At 36.8% G+C, this 15,855-nt stretch overlaps 1 protein-coding gene across 1 annotated transcript in view; it reads right to left on the bottom strand.

The window, feature by feature from the left end:
- MAP3K4 (mitogen-activated protein kinase kinase kinase 4) overlaps nt 1-15,855 on the bottom strand; it is a 70,595-nt gene that overhangs the window by 11,697 nt on the left and 43,043 nt on the right. The window contains exons 14-21 of the mRNA XM_074164758.1: nt 14,853-14,931; nt 12,387-12,465; nt 10,086-10,182; nt 9,079-9,195; nt 4,721-4,821; nt 3,502-3,582; nt 2,290-2,481; nt 1,526-1,596 (exon numbers count right to left, since the gene is read on the bottom strand). Coding sequence (XP_074020859.1) covers nt 1,526-1,596; nt 2,290-2,481; nt 3,502-3,582; nt 4,721-4,821; nt 9,079-9,195; nt 10,086-10,182; nt 12,387-12,465; nt 14,853-14,931 — 817 coding nt within the window. The remainder of the gene's footprint in view (nt 1-1,525; nt 1,597-2,289; nt 2,482-3,501; nt 3,583-4,720; nt 4,822-9,078; nt 9,196-10,085; nt 10,183-12,386; nt 12,466-14,852; nt 14,932-15,855) is intronic.

Genomic DNA, 15,855 nt, shown 5'->3' with positions numbered 1-15,855 from the left:
TAAATGTGCGTATTTTACCTTTGGTTGCAATGATGTTATGATTGTTTTGTTCTGTATAACAATTCCAGAATACAGTTTGTACTCAAACAGTGGTAAAATTAAATACATGGAGACTCCAAAAAATTGACAAATGACATTCAAGTGTTTTCCATGTTTCCTAATGCTCTGAAATTGCAATACTATGTATTTGTAGTAAAGTTTGTCCACGATAACTTGTAGAGATTTTAACAACACTCTGGTTAAGACAGTAAAGTCTGAAGAAATTGTGGGAGGAATACAATGTTTTGAACCAGTTTAAAAATAACTCAATCTTCTCCCAAGGTATCTTTAAGGAAATCCAGAAAAGCCTTGTATTTTGAAGTTGCAAGCAGTCTGCATTTAAGCCCACAGTGGAGGGGCAGGGAATGTTTCTTGGCGAAATAATTCCAAAGTTCAAAATACTACAGGAAAAGGCAGCATACTGTATATTTAGCCTACTAGTGAAGTGTCTGTCAAACAACGTCCATTTAACTTAAATGAACTTCTGCTAAAGAGCACACGCATGCTCTGTCAAAAAGCACCTGCACCTGGAAAGCAACTTTGAATTCCAAAACCAGAACGTGCTACTGATGTGGGGGGGGGGAGGAAATGTTATTTCATCAGGAGAAAAAAAAAAACCCACAAACAAAACCCATAACTAATAAAATTTCAAGCGTTGGTATTAGTTAGTCAGTGAATGTGTATGGTACAAGAAGTTAAGCACAAGCCCAGTCTTGCTTTTCCATAACTTTGAGAGATCACATACGTATTGTGTGTGTGTGAGAACCAGCTCATAAAATGTAACTGCTCTAACATCTACCGTGCTCTGGCCTGGTAACTGTTGTGAATAGCTGATACTCACAGTTGTCTGTGGAAATCCAGTAAAACTAAACAACACAAATATTTAAAAAAACAAGGTGCGTAGGGAAAAAGGATCTCTACGCCTACAGAGCTTTACTTACTTCTATCCCGAAAATTAAATTTGTTGACTAACCACTTGGTTAGTCAACAGTTTTGTGACTCAGCCTTGCTTAAACTACAGGAGAAGCTGAAAAAACATCTGATGTGACACTTCCTATCTTCTCTAAGGAATACAGAAAAAAGGAATAAAATGCGAGATGAAATACTGCAAAGTAAAATATAAATTTGTGCACAGTCCTCACTAATCAGAAAATTCCAAAATAATTTAAAATCTCTTAATGGGAGTTCAGACATATTAAGCAAGCATTCATTAAGTTCAGAACATCCCTATGAGACTAGTAAAAAACATGATCCATTTTACATACATTTAAAATGAAAGCTGTAAACTGAAAATAAAAAGCTTAAGCAACTTAAGGAGGAACAAGTGATATTAGCAAATGTGACTACATGAAGCAACAGTTTGTCTTCCCATCCTTTTCCAGTTGGCTAACAATAGTGTTCAGAAATTCTTAATGCCTGCTATATCACGCACATCTCGTTTGGAAAAAACAAGGGCAACAGTGATTCTTATCTACAGAGTACTCACTTCCTTCATAGCCATCAGCTCTCCAGTGTCAACACTGATGCAGGTATAGACCTTCCCGTACTGGCCTTCACCTGCAGAATTAAAATAAAAATAAGAAAAATTAATTACACTACATTCAATAAGCAACACGTACATAAACTGCAATACGAAAACACATCACTGAAAACTGTGTTTCCCAAGGTTATTTACCTTTATTTTGATTTAAAATTTCAAGTAGCTTGTAACCTGTAACACCTCATACTACACTTATAGTCCTGAATTCAAGCTGATTAAAAGTAAAAACATTACATTAACAGGCTGATCTGAAAGAAAACTTCCCATGAATATGAGGATTTTCCCCACAAATTCCAAACCAGAGAGGAAACAATGATCATATGGGGGAAACAACAACAATATTGGTGAATTAAACACATCCCAAAGTTTGTGCTCATTTCCGTTCATATTTCTAGTTCTTCCAAAAGCAGAACTCAAACATTTTCCAGGGTTGAACACATGCAGGAATCACAGGATCATACCTAAGTAACTGTCCTAACCAAATCCTTCTCCTCCTTTGTTTCTTGTTATTTGACCAGTGAAAACTTCACTCAAGTTCTAGGTAAAGGAAATCCTAGCTGCAAAAGTATTTCGTACTTTAATATTCTGATGTCAGTAAAGCTGATATTACCTACGCAGAGACCCAAGATTTCAGAAGACAGTTTTAGATTTCCTTCAAAAATATTAAGCTTGGTATTTTAGCCCGATAAATGAAGGTATAATGAACGTACCAATTTTGTTTCCTCTCTGCCACTTGAAAGTCACTTTTCTCAAACCTACATGCATGACATTATCATAAGATTTCGGTGTGTCACAAACTTGGCCAATGATGTTCTTCCTCCTCATCTCTCTGTATCTCCTTTCTTCAAACAACTGAACAGACTTTTGAACAGCTTCAATGGGTGCTTGCTTGGAAGCAGTGTCTAAAAAGAGTGATGAACAATGTCCTTGATTGAGAAATATTCACTGTGTTTATATTTTGTTACCTTTTGATATCACGTGAAGTGACCTCAGTTAGAAGACAACTATTTTGTGAGTCTAATTTAAGATGTAGGAAAAGAATGAAACATTTTAGCAATCACATATGAAACTATCACTTATGAATCACATATGAAACTAAGTAAAATGAGAATACCGGTACCTTTCTAATCATCTCTTCCTTGATTCAAGGAAGTTAAATGAAACGAAAATCCTTGTCTTCTAGAAATTTTCAATTTTCCCTAACTTTTCTAGATTAAACAAACTCAATTCCTTCACTGTTTATGTTCCAAACAAAAAAATAGGCATTCTAGATTTCAGAAAAAAACGTTGCTGTTTTTCCTGTGCTCTGAGCCACATCAATGAGAAATGAGCTTTTTATACGACAGAAAACTTTGATCTAATGTTTCATGAGGTTCTACCCTGCCAGAATATATGTAAGCAAGCTATATGTATCTATCTATACAGTATAGGAGTCTTGGAAGTAATCAAGTTACTTTAAATGTTATGAAAATAAGCAGCAGGACAGAAAGAAGGGACCCCATAAGAGTCATGAATTTGGGAAATGGTCTAGGATCACACACTGTTGGACATCCAAAATAAGAAAATCCCATGTTGCACAGAGATATTAGGAAGTGCAATTCATAATTAAGCATTTAATAGGGACTGCAAACTTCTGCAGTTCCTATAGCAATAAATGTACTCACTTTGTAGGACAACACTGCTAGTATCTTTCAGCAACTGAAAAGGTGTAACTTGTATGAAGTTTACTTACTCCCACCTCGGAGAGTACACCTTGTGATTTTGTTAGCAGTACCTTCTATCTGCAATCAGGATGTTTTTTTCCCCCCCTGTTCCCATGTATAAAGCTGTGAAAACCTCTTCACAATCAGCATTAACATTCAGCCTTTCAATACAGCACTAGTTTAATAGATGTTACATTATAGTGACTCCAAGACACCTACCTTTGGTCTGGTTGATTAAAGTTCTGAGCTCCCAACTCCGCCGGGACGAGCCACTTGAATCTCCTTTTGGATACGCTGGTTCTAGAGAAACAATACTGTGAGCATAAAAGTGACTTTATCTCATATTGAGGATTATGCTACAACATTCAGCAGAAGCTGAGATCTTACATATCAGGACTAATACACCCTGTAAATATATGAGGGTATCGCAATGTATGCTCTTGAATTCAAAAATTATTTATCTTTAAAAAAAAAATTATGAAATCTATTCTGAAATAGGATTCAATTTATAAAGGCACAGAGATCTCCTTCCACAACTGAGGGAAGCACTTCAGGCCAGGGCACTCAGAATCAAAAATGTAGGCAATCTCTAGGAAAACAAGCTTCTAAGGTTCCTTAGAAAAAGGCCCATATTCATTCCAATCTAAGACAGTTTTTCCATTCACACCGATACATAAAAAAGTAAGTAAGCATGAAGCAGACAGTATTTTCAACATCTGCTTAGAAAAAAAAACAAACCAAAATATCCCCCACACCTCTTAGTATAAATTAATGTATTTCTTTCTTAGAAATCCACTTCATTTTGCAGGATGACCACAGTATCAACTCTAATTCGCTTGGCATTTTGTACTTCATTTTAATTTGCACAGAACACACTATCTTAACAACAAATGTTTCAAGGTATTTGTTGTAATAAATACCACATAGACAGGGGCTGGAGAAACCTGAAAGAAAAGCCCTGATCAGGAGGACATCAAGTCACACACTCTGTCCCTTCTTCCAGGATGCAAATAACAGCAAGTATTTGGATGATGAATACTTCAGTGGTAGTTAAAGAACTGGATAGAAAACTTCACTGCCCTGATGGGTCCAGTTCATACCTCATTAACAGCATTTACAAATTTACTACTGAATGGGGTATATAATTCAGCAATTATGTTACTCATTTCATTTTGAACACTGTAACTTAGTAAGACACCAGGAAAGTCCTTCAGGTACAATTCCGAAACAATGAGAGGCAAGGGAACAGCGGGTATGTCTGAAAACAAGAACTTACTCTGACAATATAAGCCTGAAAGCTGAAAATCCAAGATTTTTGAATGGGAAAAGGTGAAAAAAAAACATTTTGGAAACAGTAAGAACTGGGAACAGAGATAAATATGTTAATGACATAAATCATCTGCACATCCAGGCCACAATCTGTTACTGTGACAATCACCTTCTCGCTCTTCAGTGGGACTGGAGTGACGACTAAGGGATCTGAACTGCAACTCAGCTGCTATTGAAGCCAGTCGATCATTTTCAGGGACACTGGAACCCCTGTTAAAAAGAGCCATTGTACTAATTAACTTAGCATTGCACTAAATAACTACTAGTGACAGTTTAACTGCAGTTCTAAAGAGAAAGAACCTTTGAAGCCTAGGACATGAACCATGAAAGCAACATGAAAGGAAAACTGATGCTGAGAGGTAAACTGAAAAGCCTTTCTATGCTATTTTTTTCCCTCAAATGAACGCTTTTTATATAATTTTAAATTATTCCACTCTATGAAAAAACCTTAAACTTCAAAAGGCATAAACTACTTGAAACGGTTACTTGCCCACAACAACAGAATCTATTTGAATGGCTTGTAACATACTACTAAGCTGCTGGAGGCCGCAGTTGGTGCCAGGTTTGGGTACAGAATCAGAAGTGACTCAGCTGGGTGATAACGTGAGCCACATTATCAGATGACGGGTGGTAACTGAATTCATATGTTCCTAGTGCTCCACAAATACAGCCATAGTCCATAGTCATGAAGTCAAAAGTAGCGAGACGAGCCCCAAGCCAGCTGACAGGAAGGACAGTGTTAAATGCCAGCAGCTCGACTGCTTGGAGGCCCAAGACAGCTGTCCTCCAGACAGCACAGAGTAGAATTAGACACCTCAGAATAAGACCCAGATGAACAAGCATGTTGACCAGAAAGGGAAACAATACCGAGAGAAATAAGCCTTAAATCCTTAAGCATTCAGTCACCTTTCTCCATCCCAAGACATCAATCAATCCACCCAACATTTTAGGTTGTTCCTCACAAAAGTCTTTCTACAGTAACTTCCTTTAGGACAAAGCTCCCTTCAATTTTTAAAGCATGGTGGACAAGAGCTGTGACTGATGTCTCCTTTAACATAATGCTTTAGAGGTATGAGCTAAACACTACTGGAAAGCGGGGAACATTGTCAAATCCTTCACTGAAAGCCAACAACTGCAAAAAGATGAAAGATACCTGGCATCACAGAGTACACGCACCTATGAGAGAACTTCCCTACAGCCCTAAAGTTGCTTCTGAATTGTATGAAATTATTACCTAATGATAGTTTAAAAAAAAAAAAAAAAAAAAAAGACGCAATCTTCACATTCTTGAGAACAGAAGCCAAAATCTAAGACAACCTATATTCCCATGTGAATGTTCTCAATATGATGTCTGCTCTGCACTCCCTACAGCTGCCAACTAGATCTTTTGAGGAGGAACTGAAACCGAACCAGCAAAAATCCTCAGCACTCTTCAAGAAGTTGAGGTTTTAATCAGCAAGAAGGTCGAGGATATTCTCAGCCCATACAGAGCAAAAATTCTAGATGTGCAAAGAGCTTAAAAACAAGCAAAGCTAAAGCACCTCTAAAATGAGGCAGCAGGTGAACAGAGGACCTTAAGCATCATAGCTTTGAATACAGGTGTCTAAAGCCCTTTTCAGGCCCATCTCAGCTACCCAGATCTTTTATTGTTTGTGTCCAGAAAGATTTTGTGCGTGTTATTAGGCAAAGAAACGGAGAAAGATTTGCTGAACTTCTGCTCCAGTGCTGGATAAATATAAAATGATGAATAATAGCCCCAGCTAGCTCAGAAATTAAACATTTATAAAGGTCATTAGTATGAACATAGTGTAAATGTATAACCATCAGAAAGCTCAGTGGAAACAGCCAGGTATTGCTGCTTTGGATTTTACTTTCTAGTTAAACTGATGATTTTTTTTTTTTTTTGAAGAAAAACTTCAATAGAACTATGGTGGCATTTGTGCACTACACACTGCCTAGTACAGTTGATTTATCAAGTTCCCACGTTCAAGTTCCTACTTTTCAAGTTCAACTTTTTATAGATGCCTACAATGCCTACAATCATGTCATAAATATCTAAAGATTTTCTCAAAAGTCTACAAAGTTTCTGTATCTGTGCTGTTCCAGCAGCTGGGCTGCACACTTCTTGCATACAAAACCTAGAAACGCTTGATCCAACAGATTCCATTTCTCTTTTGGAGCACAAATAAATGAAATCCATAATTTCAACTTGTCACTGCAATGTGTTGAAGTTTCCAACTTTCTTTTAACTATGCTAAAAACAGAAATTTGCTATAAATATATTAGTGTAATATTTTGTCTTCCTCAATAAACAAAACCCCTAAAAAATCCCAACAGCAGCCTCCTGTCTCTGCTTCAATATTTTTTTTTCTTCAAATTCTTCCTAGGTAATACAGGGGGTTAAACAAAGATACTTAAAAATCCAGGCAGTGCACACATGTGCAAAAAAAAAGTAAAAACTGGGAGCTCTAAGAAAAATGCACACCTTTGAAAAACAGGCCTAGGTAATTAGACTAAAATGCTGCATTAACATCAACTTTCATGTTACAATCTATGAAAGCAGCATGCTTTTGATTGCAACTAAGAAGTAGAATGCTTGTTTCTTTCTTCCTAATGAATATCTTCTTGAACTAGAAGAAACTGTCAAAATGCCAACCTTCACATTTTGGTCAATATTTGTGTAGAACACATATGCAGAAAACATTAAAAGAATACACCACTGTAGTCAAGTGTGTCACATTATAAACCTGGCAGTTGCATTGAGTGGTATAAAATCACAACAAAGCCTACAAGTATTGAAAACTAGCCTCCTATCTCTCTCTTGAAAAATTAACTAGCTTCAAAGATATGCCTTGGCTCAAAATGCTGTATGCATTCTAAAAAAAAAAATCCGCTTTGTATGTCACATAAAGACTAATTATCAAATAAACAAGTTCTGCATTTTCAAAATCGTAACTACTAATTAACCCTCACCTTGTCAGCTTATACAGCTGCCAGAACCTCTGAGTGACAATTCTCTAGAATGTTACTTATTTGAAAAGGGCTTTTCAAGTGCATAGTGCTACTGAATACTGCCTACCCTGTCTTTTTCAACAGGGGGCTTAAAACAGAGGCATGAGGGATACACAATAAATACATGTAGTTTGAATGACAAAAATTCAGGACCTATTTTCAACAAAAAAAAAAAGGGCCGAGACTCACAAGCTGTGCGTCTAGAGGCTACTGTAGAGCGCAGTTCACATCTTATCATAAAAATAAACTGAAAAGACTTGCAGTAAAAAGTTTATATAAGCAGTGGCAATTAATTTCCCTCTTAACACCTTAGCACATGCTTCTGCTGTGCATCTGGTAAGAAATCTACAAACCATGATGGTTTGCTGGCTAGCAACTGCTAATTATTTATTAAAAAATAAATAATTCATAATCAAGTCATATCTAAGCTCACACTGCTCACCATCTACCTGTTATTCCTTCACTACCTGTTCTTCCTTTTCTCTACAGCTGTGTGATACAGTCAGATCACGTGCTCCATTTATACCAATCTCTTTCTTGTACAGGAGAGTTTTTGGTAGTCTGCAAGATAAATAAGAATCCAAAAAGCTCTCTATAAACCCTAAGATAACATCATTGCATGAATAGTAGAATTTTGACAGTGAGGTGCAGAGGAAAAAAAAAATTTAAAAAAAAGAGTAAATTTAGAGAACTTGGGAGACATGTCAATGGTCTGACTGAGGTATGGGAAGAAGGAACACCAACAGTCTGAAATGCAACAGCCAAATCAGAGGCCAAAAAGCAAGAAAGATACTGACATAGGTCTGCCAAAAAATTCACTCATGACCTCTGCAAACAGACGATACAGAAGTCGTTTCTGTTACATATCCTGGAATGGGAATGCTTTTTTTTGTATTAAGTTTATTCTGCAGAATCCTAAGAAGCCAAAGGTGTAGCAATAAATAAAAAAACCCTCCTAAAATCTTAGGCATTTAATGCTGTGTTTGCCACTACATAGTATTTCAAAACATTTATGGCAGATAATAACAATACCAAAACTGTTAGTTAACATGAAATATACTTACATATATATATCTCCTTGGGCTTATTTGCATGTTACAGTCATCTTAGTGCAAAGTGTTAGTTATCAATACTAATTATTTAGTAAAGTTATACTGATGAACTGACTGGCGTATGTTAATTTCATGGACATTTTTACTGAGCAAATTTGTAATCTAGGTCAGAACCGCATGCTTTTAATACGGTAATGTTCAGACATTTTAACTCTGAAAGTAGTCTTATCTATTTCCAAGATGTAAGATTTTGCTTAAGTCAAACATGGATGAAGGAGCCAGTGGAAGACATGATGGGACGGAAAAGCACGGTGCAAATGATCTACTAGGATGTAAGTATGTGGAAATAGTTATATGGGTGACATAAGTAGAATGAGGCTGCTACGTCATGGAGCGGAGCTACCTGGTGTCATTTGCACTGCTGACAGCTTTGGGTTGAGCTGAGTCGCTACCGACGAGAGCGGGGCGACTGACAGCAACGCTGCAATGGTTCCGTGCATCACAAGGGACACTCCGTGTGCTGTGGCAAGAAGAAAAACTTCAGGAAACAGTTAAAAAAAAAATAAAAATGTATGGAGTCGAAAGTTTATTTTAAAAATTAAATTTTGAAATGTGCATAATGAAGCCTGATAAAGATTTTTATGTGGAATAAGTCTGGGTCTTCAAAGACTAAGAGGATGTCAATACATATAATAATCATAATAATCTTCAAAATAAAAATCTCCAAATCTTTAGAGCAGTACTAGTTTCTGCCAATAGATAAGCAACTTTCAAGAAAAAATTCAAGGGTAGAGTTTGGCACTGTGCTGATCTTCTTGAAAAATAAGGTCCTCTGTGTAAAAAATATGCATGGCAAAGTTTATTTTGAAATATTAAAAAGCTATTTTTACATTAATTCTCATGTTACCACTTTGAAACGGAAACAAAATCATCCTTTGCTTTAAGCTTCTTCGCAGCAGCTTGGTAATGACGCAGAAATGCCACCATATTCCAGAATGCTACATTTTTAAGTCTTATCTATGCTAAACTACAGAAAGCATCACAAGGGTGTACACAGACATTCAAAGTGGGGAAGGAAATAAAAGTCTTGGAATGAACAGCTTTCACTGAATTAAAGCTTGTTACATTGGAACATTGTTTTCAGGAAAGGCAAAGGGGATAAGAATGACTTCAAAGTGAGAAAGCATGCACCAATAAAAACTGTAAAATAAAGGGGGGGAGGGGGGAAGGGGAGAGAAAAAGAAACATTATTGTCCTTAAAAGCACGTTGATAAAATTCGGATGACTAACATGACAGTTTTTTCTACCTGCTTTGCCCTCTACAGGAAAGAAAAGATGTTCCACTTACTGCCAGTCAACATTACCAAGAGAGGATAAACCAGTTTAGAACTCTGTACTAATGCTAAATACCTGAAGCCTTCAGGCGTGGGGATGATAAGATGAGGATTTGGTGGATCACTATGGCACCGAGGTACTTTTACAGGACGGGGACTGTTTCGATGAATAGCTGCAAACATAAAAAAGGTAGCACATTTACTCAGATGACAGAAAAACTTCTATTAGGGCCACTACAAGACACAAAATTAAAACCAATTTCTATTTTACAGTTAAGTGTGAACTGGAACATATTTTCTGGTCCTTTAAGAAAAATCCAAATTATTCAAATTTTAAATAAATCAATTGCATGTATCAGTATTATTCATATTATTATATCATGTAACTTAACTGTAAAATAATGAAACTTCTCCAGATAATTAAAAACTAGCAATTAGAAGATGTATACTTACTTCACTAAAACTACACCTTCATTATTTCAACTTCACAGATTAAAGATGATTTGTTATCGCAAAATAAATATTAACAAAAAAATAATAATCAAAAAATAAACAGTGTTATAATGTTCCTTTTGCATCAGAATTAGTTTTCTCAGACAATAATAAAAAGCAAAATGAGCTGAGGAAAAAAAAAAAAAAAAATCACATTTGACCGTTTTACCCATACTAATCCCCCCGCCCTGGACAGTCTGCCCAAGGGAGTGGTAGAAAGGGACAGGATCAAACCTAAATGAGTCATCACTGTCCTCATGCCTAGCTCATTCAGTGCCCGTAAGAGCAGTCTGCAGCCTTCCTTTCCCTCAACCCCTCCTGAACTATCCAGGAAAATATTGTGGCAGTCACATTGCAAGATACCTGATCATCCATCAAAACATGAGCCAGTACTCACTCAGGTCACTGGCAGATTCTGCCTTGTTTGCAGTACCAGGACAAGTAAGGGAGGCCAGGGTCAGGCGTTGGTTGTCTTGTTATAATTCACAAGGACACTAGCACAAGACTCAGAAGACAGAACCTAACCCACTTGGATGGACACAGGCTGTTTCACAAAGCAAAGAGACAGGATAAAACACTGGGACACCCCCAGCCATATGCCTACAGGCAGGAGCATGAACACAGCTGGACCCTCAGCTTTGGGAAAAGGGGTAAAGATCACAGTGGGTTTAAGTCCCTCAACATGGTATGCAAATGGAACTAGGAATTCTTATTTTTCTCCTGACCATGAGACAGAAAGGGGTACCTGCAATACCTGCAGCCAGGATAGTTCATGTTTAGTTATGTTTATTTCACACATATTAAAGTTTCAGCCTGCTGTTCCAAGCCTGTGCCACCCGTCTGTGTCACCCCTTCCCCAAGCCTCTGAGCCAAAAGGTGTCAGGCAGTTTAGTTTGTGTGATCTGCTGTGTCTGCAATAGCGTTTGTAAGAGATTCAGTGCTTTGGGATCATCATGCTAGTGATTTACCTAAAGTGGGCCTTCCTCTGAATGACATATCAAAAGTGAACATACCGGTTTTACATCACAGTACAGAATTAAGCTAAAATTTATTTTAGACTATGCTTCTTTCCAAAGGATTGGACTGACTTTCATTGTGAAAGGTTTCTCAGCTATAAGATTTTTCTCATCAAAATTACATAAAAACTGAAACTTTCCTGAAATACTGAAAAACCTCCTCTTGCTTGAGCCAAACTACCTTCCCTTCATGTCTTCTGCATCAACCCTGCCCAGAAGTGGCTATCAGGAGAAAGAAAAGAAGGCGTGGTATTTTGAAAGTCTCGCCAGTCAATGGACTTGTGAGGAGGAAGAGAGAAAGAGTGCAGAGGAAGAGATACAGAGAAGGGAAACACAGCTGAGGAAATATCCTTGTTCTCAAGATAAACAATGAAATATGTTGATTTCACTTTAATGCCAAAGACATTCTTTACAGTGTCACAAATTTTGTGACATTGGAGAACCATTTCCAACAGCTCTATCATCAAGGTCCCACATGTAACTCCTCTGTACCTCAATATTGTCAGAAGTTTAAATATCTGCAGTGCCACAATGAGAAGGAGAAGGAACTGCAACTGCCTCCTTAAAGTTATAATCACTTCTTTACCCAACCTTTAAAAAGAAAAATCACAATCTTTTTCAGAAGATCTGCAAGACTTCACAAGGATTCAAGGACAAAAATCAGAGGAAAGCATCTGTAAAGCTTTTATATTTTTTGAGTAAAACCATCATGTCACTTTGTCAGGCAATAATGGTTTCACATCCACAACCATGAAAAGCTTAAAAATACTTTTATTGGTATTTCTAGCATTTTAAAATTACTTTACAATCAAAATTCTGTAACAATAGCAGCAAAGCTCCAGAACAAATGCCAGTAACTTCTGCCTTACCAAGGTACAAACCTGTAACAGGACTGTGAGGTTTTCCAATAACATGGCCAATGCACTCATTCATCAGAGCTTGTAAACTCTAGAACAGACAAACAGAAGAAGTTGTGACGTTTTATGTTACAAGAGAGCTGACAGTCATATGGTAACGCTCACAGTAATAAAAATTACACTGGTTAAGTTTTTAATCTGTCAAGTAAGCACCCCTACACTCTATCAACTATATTAAACTTCTGGATCCACATTAGACTTCTGACTTTTTTTTTAAACTAGATATCTTAGTCTTGTCTTGCCTTTCACCCTGTCAAAATTATGTAACCGTAAGAATTGAACATGATAATCGTAAAGAATGTTTTGTAATATAAATCTAGAGGAACTTAAAAATACCCATTGTTAATAAAATTAAAAATTAAGCTTGCAATCTCTTCTGCCCTCCTTCTTCCCACCCTAAGAAGAAAAACCCAAAGAAAACAGGTGAGAGTATGACAGCCTGAATCACAAGACTAAAGTCTGTAAAACAGAAATAGGAAGCATTGCATATTAAAAAAAATATAAATCCACTTTCCTTCTCTACCCATCAAGTTAGCAAAACCTTCATGAAAGACCCCTTAATAGTTAAAGCACTGAACAGGGGCTGAGGCAATCTGAGCCTAATTACTGGGTGTACTGTTCACTGTGTATGTAACCTTGGACAAGTTATTAAATCTTCCTCAGGTTCAATTTACTTGTCAGAATACCAGGGATAAAATATGTCTTCACAATAAAGAATTAAAATTACGTTCTTCAGTACAGTTGCTATGAAGGCCACTTCTATATACCAGTCATTCAGACTACCAAGATTTACTCCAGAAATTCAGAACCTTAGTAAATACCAGGAAATTGAAGCTAGATGAACAACAAAAATTTAAAAAAAGAAAAGAAAAGGAGAAAAAAGTGTTTAATCTGTGATTGGCATATTTTATCAACGCAGACTGAACTAGAACCTCAGCTTTAGATCTAGACTGCCCTTATTCTGTGACATCAGCTATTATTTAAATAAGAGATTAGGACTGACATAATGTATTTCTACGTAAAATGCTGTGACCTGTGTTATACAGGAGTCAGATTAATCAAAGTGGTTTCACGTGATGCTCTCCAAAACTGAAATCCAGTTTAAAAAAGCAGTAGTTCAGAAATGCAGTTAAGCTTTTGGTTTCCCCCCTTTCTCTCTCACTTGTTCAGAGTCTGATTTCACTCCATCTTAAATAACACTGGCTCCAAATTCTCTTCTCTGTACATGTGAAACCTCTGTCATAAAAACATTCTATTTGAAGAAGTGCCACGATACCTTAGATAGTTATCAGTCAACAGAAACAAACTCATGCATGATTGCTTTTTAACTGTCCTTCAAGGTCATAATAAGGTTATCAAATCCATTTTTGGAAGAAATTACCAGTTTATAAAGTCAAAGGCCACATTAGATCTTCTGAGCTTCTTTCCTCCTTAGAAGATTCCCTTCTAAATACTGAAGGGATCTCTACTTAGACAGTACCACTAAAATATACCAGTATCACTCTTCAAAATACCAGGTGTTTTAGAAACTGTCTCAAAGCAAGTAAGTAAAGCTGAGGGGCTACTTCCTAAAGCTACAGTATTAATGTATTTCAAATACAGCCTAACTGTCATTTAGGCAGACAAGCCTTTTCCAACAACACATGCATAGCATTAAAACAGAACTTACTTGAGAGCTCTTGATACAAAACACACGTGAAAAAAGACTAAACTATGTAGTTTCTGTATTAAGCAAGATTAACGTGGTTGGCATTTCATAACACATCTTGAAATTAATAAAAATCAGAGGTGCTGACACTCACATTCTGCTATTTTGTGGCAACTGGGCTTTCACTTCTCTGTAGTACTGTACCAAGATCGGGGAAATAAATTCTCAGAGTTTTATTTCCATAGGAAATTGGGAAAGGCAGAGCACATAAAAAAGCTAGTTTTAGTCCACTATTTTTTACATAGTAAAAACAAAAGAAAGGTGCTTTAAAGTCTGTTTCACATTGGCACAATTTGAATAAATGCCTTTAAACAATTGTGATTTTGTATTCATACCCATAAATAAACTGTGGATGCTAAGCAAACCCCAGAAGCTTATCTTGAGAAATTTAATATGACAACTATAAATTGTAACTCTGCAGAAAAGCTGCTGTCAAATTTCCCAAGAGACAAAGGGAGATAGCCTCCCAAGGCAGTACCAGCAACTTGTTATCAATCTGAAAACATTAATGCCAATGGTCACAAGCATACTCTATTCAGAATCTTACAAACTGAAAAGATATCAACATCCTCAGTTACATACAACAGCAATTGTTTCAGAACTGCACCTGTATTCAGACATAACTGTATAAAAAATATCCCTGGTAACACGTACTGATAGCTTCACATGTATTTAGAAATAAACAACAGGCAGAATAACTTATTCCATACCAAGAAGTCATCTTCTGGGAGAGCTGAAATAAATGCCGGCTCAATGGCTTGAAGAAAATCAAAACCTTGAGTTGCCCACCTATCTCAAAGAAAAAGACAAGACAGAAAATTAATTGCTCTTCAGCTAAAGTCATCATTAAGAGTTTCAACAACATCCAAGAACAGTAAATGACAGTTACTTATTTTTCCTCTGGAAAATATGACAAAATCTTTGTAAGAAAATTGATTAATACATAAGAGGTAATATATTTAGCTTGCATTAATATTTGCCCAGTTATATTTGGAAAAAGTCTGATTTTAGCAAGGACACTGAAATAAAGAGAGCAGGCCATGCTGTACATCTCAACTCTTCTCCGTGCTATTTTCAAGAACAGGATCATCAATTCACTCATAATATGTTGGCAACAAGCCAAACTACTATGTCCCATGCCTAAATGCTTCTTTCTGAAACAAGATGAAAAGAGTACTAATGATTACATGACTATCTGATCAGCAGCAACGGGGCATCACTGATTTCAATCTTTACCTAGATTGGTAAAGTAAACAAGTAACTAACTTGGCCAGAGAGAGTTGTGTCTTCAGCCACCTGCTCTGGCCCCACTGGCTCCTTTTAGACCTACTAGAATTGGGAGCTGCAACCTACAAAATGCAAGCGCAAACATAGGATATCCTGAGTTGGAAGAGACCCACAAGGATCATTGGAGTCCAAGTCCTAACTCTACACAGGGCAACCTGAAAGTTAACTCACACAGAGCTTAGCATCAACCAGAACCCTGAGATTCCTTTCTGCAGGGCTGCACTCCAACCTCTTGGCCCCCAACCTATATGTATATCCAGGATTATACAACCCCAGGTGCAAAATCTGGCATTTGTTCTTGTTAAATTTCATAAGGTTGGTGACTGCCCAGCACTCATAATCTATCAAGATATCTCTGAAACCTCTCTACCCTTGAGGAAATCAACGGCTCCTCCTAATTTGGTATTGTTGGCAAACTCACTTAGT

The sequence above is a fragment of the Numenius arquata genome, chromosome 2 (assembly GCF_964106895.1).
Source record: "Numenius arquata chromosome 2, bNumArq3.hap1.1, whole genome shotgun sequence".
In the NCBI taxonomy this organism is placed as follows: Eukaryota; Metazoa; Chordata; class Aves; order Charadriiformes; family Scolopacidae; genus Numenius; species Numenius arquata.
This window is presented reverse-complemented; position numbering and strand designations above follow the sequence as displayed.